This window comes from Agelaius phoeniceus, chromosome Z (assembly GCF_051311805.1).
Source record: "Agelaius phoeniceus isolate bAgePho1 chromosome Z, bAgePho1.hap1, whole genome shotgun sequence".
Classification (NCBI taxonomy): Eukaryota; Metazoa; Chordata; class Aves; order Passeriformes; family Icteridae; genus Agelaius; species Agelaius phoeniceus.
Genome location: NC_135303.1, coordinates 73,663,280 through 73,674,067, shown reverse-complemented (window position 1 = coordinate 73,674,067; position 10,788 = coordinate 73,663,280). Strand labels below are relative to the sequence as shown.

The following is a 10,788-nucleotide window of genomic DNA, read 5'->3' as shown; positions in this document are numbered from 1 at the left end:
CCTTGCCCGGGGGCGCCGCCTCTGCCCAGACCCACCCGAGGAGCGCCGTGCTCCCAAAAGTCACCGGGCACCTGAGTACTCCGGAGAAGTTTCGTCTCCCTAATCGCTCTAGGCTAACTCTTCTGACACTCCGACACTTAGAGAACATCTAGGACACGTGTGATTAGGAGTGATCAAAGAAGAGATAAGATCAAAGATCACTTTAATTGCGAAAATGAGGCCAAATAAGATTTTCAGAAAACCACATAGCTACATATCGGAGGTTGTCAAAAGCACAATTTTCGTTTAATGTAAGCGGTTGAAGTTCAGAAATTACTGGACACTTACATTCACGTGACACACATGTTTCACATTCCCTTTTACTTACAAGCAACACAGATTACACAAAAATAAACAGGAAAAATATATATATATATATATTTGGTCAAGCATTCATTCCAGACCCGTCGCAGGGGTAAGCGGCAGCCGGCCCAGTGCCGGTGTCCGGCCCGGCGCCTTTCCCTCCTCCCCGGGCCGAAGGCGACCCCAGCTCCCGGCCGCAGCCGGAGGGAAAGGCAGGGGCAGTGGAGGGGCAGGGGGGCTTTGCGGCGGGCAGCGCAGCCCTGCCCCAGCCCCGGGCAGGCGGGGAAGGGGAAGTACACCGGGCTTCCCGGGGCCAGGCAGCTGGGCTAGCGGCAGAGGGGGTACTCTTTGCGGGCGGAGGCTTGCAGATCCGCCCTGGGGACCGGCCAGGTCAGCAAGGAGAACCCTCGGGACACTGCCTGCTTCTGGCCGTGGCTCTCAGACCTCGTCACATTGGAAGGTCGTGCTTACCCCCAGCAGGGCTCGCCCGGAGGAGGAAAGAGCCTGTCCTTTCCCAGTCTGCGGCGAGATGCTGTTTTCCCCACCTGCGACTGCCGCTAGCTGATGTTCTCGGCCCCTCCCCTACTGCCACGGAGCACATGGCAATGTTTTGGTTGATAGGTTTGGATCGTTTTGTTGTTGTTTGTCTTTCTTTCTTTCTTTCTTTTTTTTCTTTTTTTTCTTTTTTTTTTTCCTCCCGAGCAAAATGTGCCGCTGCTGACTGACTCCAAAGCAACCGCAATGTCTCAGGAGAAACTTTCAAGCGGCTTAAGGAGGAAAAACAGAAAAAAAAAAAGAAGAGAAAAAAAAAAGAAAGAAACGCTACTTCGCAGGCTGTTTAAACTCCCTGTGCCGTTGCGTGCGCGGTGTACTCAGGGACAGTCGCACGGCGCCAAGCCTTTCCTTGCTGGGAAACACTCGGTCCAAGGCATTTAAAAAAAATAATCCCCATAAATCTCCATATATAATGAGGCGTGCGGTTGGGGTTTTAAGTCCCACCATAGTTTCCCTGTGTTGTAACAAAGGGAACCCCGGTGAACTGGCAGGTCCTAGCATACCAGGAGGGCCGTCAGGCACACGTAAAACAGACGGGGACGTTGCTGTAAGTACTCTGCAAGATTACTAAACACGGGCGGTTTTCCCCCAAGAACATCCACTTGAGGGTTTCACAAACAGGGAAGCAACGCGCCCAAAGCCCCTTCCTCCGCTCGAGGAGTCGCCTTCGGCCTCCATACTCACACCCCCAGACCGAGGTCGGACCCAGTAGTCCACTGCCGTCGCCTCGTAAATCCAAGAATTATCCCCGACACGGCGGTTTCCTGCATAGGGTGGTTTTGTTTTACCGATGCTACTCGGGCAGACACTGTGGTTTACAGCCACCACAAGCAACGACCTGCAAACTTTAAGTCTACCCAGAATGATGGAGAGTGGGAGGGAGGCGGGAGCGCCGGCGCCCGGCAGCGGAGGCCGGGAGAGACGAGGGCGGCCGCGGAGCCCTCCCGGGCCGGGCGTCCCGCGTCGTTCCCAGGCGAGCCCTGCCGTGCCCCGCAGGGCTTGTCCGGCGGGCGCAAAGCGAGGGACCCGGGCGCGCTGCGCGGAGCGGGGATGCCGGAGTCGCCCGCCCTTCGGGAGGGCTCTGCAGGGGCTGGGAGGGGACACACTGCGGCTCGGGGCAGGCGGGGGTGGAAGTAACAGGATCCCATTGCCCCGTCCCGGAGTGGCGGGCTTCACTGCCGGCAAAATTTGCACTTGATAATTTTCTTAAAAGCACTTTGGAAGTCTTTGTTGAAATAGGCATAGATAATGGGGTTGAGAAGGGAGTTGGAGTAGCCCAGCCAGTTGATGACTGCCCCCAGCCACTCGGGCATGTAGCACTTACTGTCACAAAAGGGCAGGACCAGGGCCACGATGAAGAACGGCAGCCAGCAGAGGATAAAGGTGCCCATAATGATGCCCAGGGTCTTGACAGTCTTCCTCTCCCGGGACAGAGCCATTCTGCGTTTGGCTTCCGTGTTCTTCTCGTTGCGCCTCTCGAAAGAGGGCGGCGGTGGGGAGCCGCACGCCTCGCTGGGCAGCGGCAGGTGAGTCTTGGAGGAACTGTTGCAGTGCTGGACCTCGATGATCTCCAGGGCGGTCCCGTCCTGGCCCTGCCGCACCGCGCCGTTGACACAAGCGCCAGGCTTGGGCTCTACAGTCCGCCGCCAGCCCTTGCCGGGCTCCCCGTTGCCTTTCTTCACGGTGGCCGGAGAGAGGGTGAGGCAGGTGTCGGCGATTTTTTTCTTCTCTGCTTTCTTTACTGTCTTGCGGATCCTAAAGCGTGCAGCCTTGAAGATGCGACCGTAGAGTACCAGCATGAGAAGAAGCGGAATGTAGAAGGCGCCGAAGGTGGAGTAGATGGTGTACCCGTGGTCCTTGCTGATGGTGCAGGCGTCGGGGTTCGAGCGGTCCTCCGGCGTCCTCCAGCCCAGCATGGGCGGGATGGATATCAAGAAGCCGATAAGCCAGGTCAGGCTGATGAGCACGGCCGCCCGCCGGGGAGTTCGCTTGTTAACATAGTCAATGGGGTCCGTGATAGCCCAGTACCTGTCCAAAGCGATGGCGCACAGGTGCAGGATAGACGAGGTGCAGCAAAGCACGTCCAGCGAGATGAAGATGTCGCAGGTGACCTGCCCCAGCGTCCACTTGTTCAGCACCTGGTAGAGGGCCGCCATGGGCAGCACCAGCACGGACACCATGAGGTCGGTGACGGCCAGCGAGCCGATCAAATAGTTGGCCACGGTTTGCAGGGAGCGCTCCAAGGCGATGGCTGCGATCACGCAGGCGTTGCCACTCACCGCGCACAGGATAAGCGTGCCCAGGAGCAGGGAGGTGAGCACCTGGTAGCCCAGGGTCATCTCGGCGAGGCCGGGGCCGCTTGTCCCCTCGGGGGAGCGCGCTGGGGAGGTAGTATTGTTGGCCACATCCATGCCGGGCGGGGGGTGGGGGGGGTCGCTTCAGGAGACAGACATGGGAAGAGATGCCGGTCACTTGTGCGCTCCCCTGGCAGGAGACATCGGCGCCCCGTGCGCTTTCGCCACGCCGGGCACCCCCCGTTCCACCACCCCTCCCTCCCCTATATAGCGCGGCGGGAGGCGGCCGAAGCTCGGAGGACGGCGGCTGGCGGAGCCGCCCCGCGCCCGCCCATCCCCGCCGCCCCTGCCCAGCGCGCAGCCCCGCCGGCGGGGGCGGCCCTCCTGCCGCCGCTTGCCCAGATTCTGCCCTTCGCTCCGCCGCTCACCCGGGCTGCTCCCCCTTGCTCTGCCTCTCCGCGCTCCCCTAGCTTCTCCCTGCCCTCCCTCCCTCCTTACTCTCGCCCCTCCCCGTCCCCCTCCCCTCCTCCCTTTCCGCGGTGGGCTCCCTGGGTCGCCATCGTCGGGTGGGCGCAGATGTCATTCCCCTTCGCCCCCTCCCGTTTGCAGGGACGCCGCAGATAAATTCTCTACGACTCCCCCTCCTACCCTCCGCCCTTTACAAATCGCTCCCCAGCTCCGCGCCCGGCAGCGGTGGCTCTGGGCGACCCCTCAGGACCAGCTCCGGGGGAGGGCAGAGCAGGGAGGGCACAGGGCGTTCTGCGAGCGGGCACCGCCGCTGCGGCGGGGGCAGCGCTCCCCGGGCTGTCCGGGCCGGCGGCGCCGAGCGGGCGGCGCTGGAGGTGCCGATCGCCACCTGCAGGCAGGCGCTGCCCGCCCCAGGGCGCGGCTCCGGGGCTCGGCCGGCCGCCGCCGGGCAGGACAGGCCGGGACAGGCCGTGAGGCTCGGCCCTGCCCGGCCCCGCCGCCAGCTGCCGGGCTGCCCGGGGAGCGGGCGCAGGGAAGCGGGAGCGCGGGAGGGACCCCTGAACAGCCCGGGCCCTGTACAGCTCCCGCTGATTAGCGCTGATGCAGCGATGGAAGCCCGGCTGGCGATGGTTCGTGCCCTCGCCCAGCGGCTGCCGGCCCGCCCGCCCAGCTCCCCGTAGGACGGCAGCATTGCCCCCCGGCCCTTCCGACGGGCGAATTGCGGTACAGCACGCTCGAGAAACGACTGTCCTCTCACGACAGTAACAGCGGCGACAGCAGCAAAAAGAAGTGGTAAAAATTACTAAAGAAATCCCAAAACAAAAAACGTTGTAGGTTGTAGTTCAATCCGATAGGAGGGGAAATGCTGTGTCTGAAAGTGAAATGAGAAATATATTACTGAGAATAATCTTAAATAAAGAGTGTAGGTTTGGCAGATCATAACAATTCAGTTATCCAGTAAATAGAGCTAACAGTTGCAAAACTGGGGAGAATCTGTTACCAAAAAAAAAAAAAAGGAAAAAAAAGTGGTGATGTTTGTAGGCTTCACTCTGTCCGTGAAAGGCAAACAAAAGTTCTCCTACACATGTCTGTAATAGGTTTTCTATTATCTTGCAGCTCAGTATTTTTAGTGATCTTTCATTCTGCTCTGTAATTCTGTCATCATGCTCAGTAAATGCAAAAAGCCAAACAATTGCTTAACAGGAAGATTTTCTGATTTTAACTTGATCAAACTTGAGGTTCACAGAGTCTGCTTTGCACAGCTTCAGGTGTCCTTCACCGTCTCTCAGTGAACACTTGGACAGATTCCAGCCAGTTCCTTTTTACGAGGGGTCGAGACTGCAATTTTCTGCCCCTAGGCTTGCGATACCCTCTGTGAATGACCAAAGCATGGAGATTAGCTGGATTAGTAGATCAGAGCTGCACCCTTGCATGCCTTTTGTCTCACACTAACATTTACAAGATCTGTGTTCTACTGAATGAAGACTTAATGCTGTTGAGACACAGACGAAATGTAATCGATGTATGCATTACGGCTTCACTATCAACACCTATTTTCTTTTTAGTGTCTCCTCAAATGCATGGCATGGTTGACTTCTAAGCAACTACCTCTTTCAAGAGTGTTTTCCTTCCTTGAAATCAAAGTTTGTGCTTCTTGCTGTTTAGTATCAGCCTGATAAAATAAAATAAAATAAAAATGCAAGTCAGGGAGGCAGGGAAATTTCACCCAACTTTCTTGTATGATGGTGGACAAATCATTTGCCTAATTAGATTATCTTGAAATTAGCATTTCAAAGCCGCAGAGGATGCAGGCTCCTGGGGAAACCATTTCCAGAAATGTTTTGCGCTGACATGGCCAAGTGAAGTCAATCCCAGACAAATTTTGGCGAGAAACTCAATGAGAAAAGGTTGACAGGGTCATTTTTCAACTGAAAAATTTTAAATCGGCTTTAATTTTTTAATTTTTTTCAGGGTTTGAAAGTAATTTCTTTCCGAATTAAACTAAGAAGCAATTTAGGCAACTGGGGATGAAGGGGAGAGAGTAGGAGTTGGAAGATATAGAAGAAGGGAAAATTCACTCTTTTGATGTGAGAGTGTCTTTAATCCTAAGCATTTTAACACCAAAATTCCACTAAAACTTTTAAGCAACTAAATGATGTCCTAATGTCTGTAGATAACCTAGGTAAAGTACCTAGGGAAATTCTTAAGGAAAACCATATCCTCATACAATCCAACCTGATCTGAGAGTAAATGAAAACTTAACACAGCCTTAAAAAGTCAAATTAAAACACTAATTTTATTCAGTTAAGATACAGCTGCAGCAAACAAGGGGGTCTTCAGTAAGTACAAAAAGAAAAGCATTAACAATGGTGTCCAAACAGTCTTTTCTGAGCAATTTCATTCCACATTTTTCAAGAATAGAAAAGGAGAGGCTACATATTCTTGATGTTCTCAGATTATGACTGGATTATCTATTTGTCAAAGTAAAACTGAAATGCCACAAGTCAATCACAACTTTTTGTTCCTGCGGTTATGTATTACACTTTGGTTTGAAAAGGATATGAATCTTGGGTTTGGTTTTTTTTAAGTTTTCACCATGATAAATACAGTATTTGTGATATTCAAGAAACTATATTCCAGTAATACTTTCAAAAGAAAAGGGTTAAGGACCTAGGGAGAGAAGGAAATTAATTCTTTCAGGTCACTGAAACTGATAGAGTGTGTACAGATTTCTGTGAGAGAAGTTCCAAACTGGTGAAAGGAAACGTGTGACTGAAGGCAACCTATAGCGCCTTCTTGAATTTTCTATTTAGGCATCTTGTAAGTGTAGTCAAAAGGAATTCTTACTACTCCACACAGCTGAAAACCTTCTGAGAAACAGCTGTGACTTTAAAATACAAAGAAGCAAACAGGAACTTAATGTCTGAAGTGGCTGTATCATTGAAATACATCCTCTTCAAACAAGGATATGCATTTCACCATAGGATCCACTTCAGGATATCTACTCCCACATTTCATAAAGCACATAATATTTTGCAGTAGTTTAAAATTTTAAGCTTTCTCCTGTAAAAAACCAAAAGATATTAGAAGGTGACTGAAAATCTTAAGGCCAAAGCTAGTGTCGTAACTGCATGGCTCTCAGCCAAGCTATTCTGGATCGAAATTAGTCTAGATTTGGTAAACTGTTTAGTCCTGACTTTGTGGACAAGATGAATCAGCTAGGAAACTAAGTGACTTTTGCTACCAGTAGTAGAGCTGTTCTCTGTGTCCTATCTCTGGATATAGCTAGTTTGTGAAATTCTGGATAGTCAAACTCATACTTCTAAACAGGATAAAGAATTAATGAATCCTACAATTAGTCTAGTCAGAGTAAATACACTGCAAAGCCAGTACAATAACACAACAAGAAAGCATAAATTTTCAACTTCTAATCACCTTTTTGCCATTTTAATATTTTTTCCTCTTTTAGAGCAAGAAAATGGCCTGGATAATTGCCCATGAAGCCCTGTCCAGCCAGCCAGGAGCTGGCAACCTGTGGCCCACTAGGAGCTGTGCAGCAATGAGACATTCCTGTGGTCCTTTAAGAATCATCTGGGGTCTAACAGAGGCTACAGCATGAGCACAGCTTCAGCGCTGAGTTATGTGCTGCCAAGTACTGAGATATCTCTCAAGCTGCTCCTTAACAATCCCAGTTCTGCAAACACAGAACAATGGCACCCAAGGTCAGGCCTGGAAGATATGTTAGCTCCATGCCAGACATGTCTGAGCAGCAGTGCTGCTCCATGGCTCTGAGATGTCTCGAGGATGGTATAGCTGGGTTCACATGGTGCGATTTCAGCTTCAGGTGCCTCTGCACCAAAGCCAGTCAGATTTCTGTTCCCTCTTTATTTTTATAGTTAGAAGCAGATCAGTAATCTGGGCCTGTCAACCCAGAGGAATAATTTGTAAGAAACAGGAAAAACTACTATCTCAGAATGCTGAAATGCCTGTCCATTTTTTTCTCCCATAGTATTGACCATATTTTCCATTGCTTCAGATATACCACTTGACACTGTCATAATAGAAAACCGTGGGCTGATAGTAAGTTCCTTTGTCCTATTCTCTTTCCATTCTGCTGCCTCATTGTAAACTTACTGCCTTACTACCTACAACCTTATGGTCATCATTTTTATTAGACAGATACTAATTATTTATAACGTGCACACATATTTATTTGGTACTTTTGCCTTTCTCTGCCAAGAGCTTACAGTAGTAACTAAAATTACAGCATAACTCAGCAGGGCTCACAAAAGCGGATAATCCATTTCAGCTAGCACTCTCAGAAGTAATAGAAGAGAAGGTAAACATTTCATCTAAAATGGGGGTTATGTATATTCAAGCAATATCACTGAAGTGAAACAGTTACCAGAGATGCTTGCTATCTAAATCATCGGGCAGACGTTATGCAAGTCTAGAAGTATAAGATCAATTCTAGAAGCTATTTGCTTTCATATTCTCCCTCTGTGAAGTAAAGAGACTTTCAAGCATGTATGTTTGTTTGGATGTAAGTTTTCATAAGTTTATGGTGACTTCTCAGAATTTTGACATCTTGTGAAAACTTGGATTTAGGCTACATTTTCTATGTTGCCCCTTCTGTAGCACAGTGCACCTGTGATGAAGGAAGAGCTGTGAGAATGTCTTTTAACCATTTGTGCACATTCTTGATACTAAAGCTGCTAAGAATGAGTTTGACTTCAGAGAAACTCTGGGAGAATCTACTTAGTCATCTCTAATCATGCCGTGGGGAACAAAGCAATGTTCCAGCTCTGCTGAGGTTTTTATCAGCACACCCGTGTCAGAGGCAAGGGGCAGCAATGCACAGAACTGGTGCCTTAGGAGCTGGTTAAGAATCACCTGTGTGGTACAATGCAGTCCCAAGAATCCAGACTGTTACCTGAACAGTTTTTTAAAAACTGTGTTCTGATTTTTGCAATCTAATTAAAAATACTCCGTCGCAATTCATATTTTCTCAATGTTTGCAAAATAAATCATCTTAATAACATCCAATATACAGTTCTAAAATTGCTGACTAGCACTGAGGAACTTCTTGGTTAAATCTGGGTTTTTCTTATAGCTAATTAAGATTATTTAATGCATTTACTTAATATTCACATTCATCTTACAGCAAAATACATAGCTAGCTCAAACTATTTGCAGAAAATACATACCCACTTACAGGAGTGTTCTAGGTCTTAGGCAATTTTCACAAGTTTTCTATATAATTTGCATAACTGTTTAAATAAGAAGTGCCAATATATTCCAAGTTTTGTAATAATTTCTAGTTTTCCTCTCATTAGTGACTTTATTTATGGATACATTTTAGCAGACACATTCAAGTTTGGTTTTTTTTTGTTTGTTATCCCTACCCCATGCCCTCTGTCCAAAAAAGACTAGCTTCTAAATGAGAAGGAATTCAAAACAATTAACATTAAAAGATTTTAAAATAAATTTTAGTGAAAGGAGATTTTTGCTCTAAAGAGTTTTATTGCAAAGATAATTTCTGCCATTTTCATACATGTATAGTATTTCACTTCAGAGGAGACAAAGAAAAAAATTATTCTATAAGAACAATAAGTTATGAAAAAGCATCTCTAACTAGACCTCTACAGGCCTCACCTTTAACTATCAGGCCAATCTAAATGAGTTTATCAGTATTTTCCAAAACTAAGTTAAGGTATATGAATCTTACAATTGAGTTACAGGTATAACAGCTGATGACTTCTTCTGCTCTTATCATGTCAGAACTTCAGTACTACGTTAGATTAAAAGTAAATTACATGGCATCATTGTCTCCTTATCAACAAAGACAGAAGCTAGAGTTTCAATATTATTGCTTATAAAGTATATAAACTCTCCAATTTTATGCACACTGGCTGGAGCTCAGCAATAGTGCCTGCAGTTCAATAGTATATTAGTCCATGCCAGTTTAAAAAATACCTATGTTATTATGATTTCATTTCAATTTTCTCACATTGAAATTAATATAATATTATTATTTTAAAAATACAACTTTGGAAAATAGGACTGATGTACAGAAAATAAATGTCTAGTCTTTGCAAACTAACTTTATCCTTTCAAATGAAAAGCAATTTGCTTTATCTACACAGAGATGAATCACATGGAGTTAGAGAGGCCCACACAGACTGTGACATTGACAAAGGCCATGAGGATATTGTCTTTGCTGATCTATTAATCTCCTTTACCTGGGGCATTAGTTGGCACCATAGTAGTAAACCATCGTGTATTCCAAAGAATCTGGGGCCTTGTCAGGGAGAAAAGTTGTGGGTTTTTTTGCTGGAAGTTAATGTTCTCTTGAGGAATTATTCAGCTGCCAATGCCTTCTTTTTCTTTTTGAGTTTTCCTGGTACAACCTCTGGGCCATGCACAAATGCTTGTGCTTGGGGCAGCTGGAGTGTAAGGCAGGGACAGTGTAAGGCAGAAATGCCCCTCAGCAGCATCCCATGCCTGCTGCCAGTTTGTGAGGGTTCATTCATCGTTGCTGCTCATTAACTTTTAAACACCCTACTAACTGGCGGGCTTCATGTTACATTAATCACCCAGTGTTCCTATGTAACAAATGGAGTTCAGTGACTCAGAAAAAACACACCCACAAAAGTTGATACCTTGAGCATGCAGCCCCTTAATCCTTCCATGATCCAGTATTAAGAGTGTTTCTTGGCCTGTTCTTACCAAAACAGTTCAGCTACCCAATTCCATCAGCAGAGAATTTTTTTTTTTTTCTTCAGGAAATTGATGTCTATTTTCAAACAGTTTTAAAAATCCTGTGGCTTTGGGTATAGAGTGATGAAAGGCAGCACTGCCGCCCTGTCTTGGTTGTGTTTGCATGGGATTAATCCAGTTCAGAATAAACCTCAGTCTGTGAATCCAGACAGATCTTAGATGTGTCCTCAGTGTTGCTAGGAAACAATCAGTTCTATGTCTTCATCACAGCAGCAATGTGGGCCCTCTTAGGTTGGCCAGGGACAGAAACAGTGAAGAAGGCCAGGATACCAAAGAGTAGTTCAGGCCAGCATCCCCCAACTCATTTCCAGTCTGTTCACCAGATGGCCTTAAAGGAGATCAGCAAAGG

The 10,788-nt window shown here is 47.7% G+C and overlaps 1 protein-coding gene across 1 annotated transcript; it reads right to left on the bottom strand.

Moving 5' to 3' along the window:
* Nucleotides 1–259: 259 nt before the first annotated feature.
* On the bottom strand, nt 260–3,485 carry HTR1A (5-hydroxytryptamine receptor 1A). The gene has a single exon (XM_054652543.2). It carries the CDS (start codon nt 3,306–3,308, stop codon nt 2,070–2,072), a length of 1,239 nt encoding a protein of 412 aa, XP_054508518.1. The 5' UTR covers nt 3,309–3,485; the 3' UTR covers nt 260–2,069.
* Nucleotides 3,486–10,788: the final 7,303 nt, after the last annotated feature.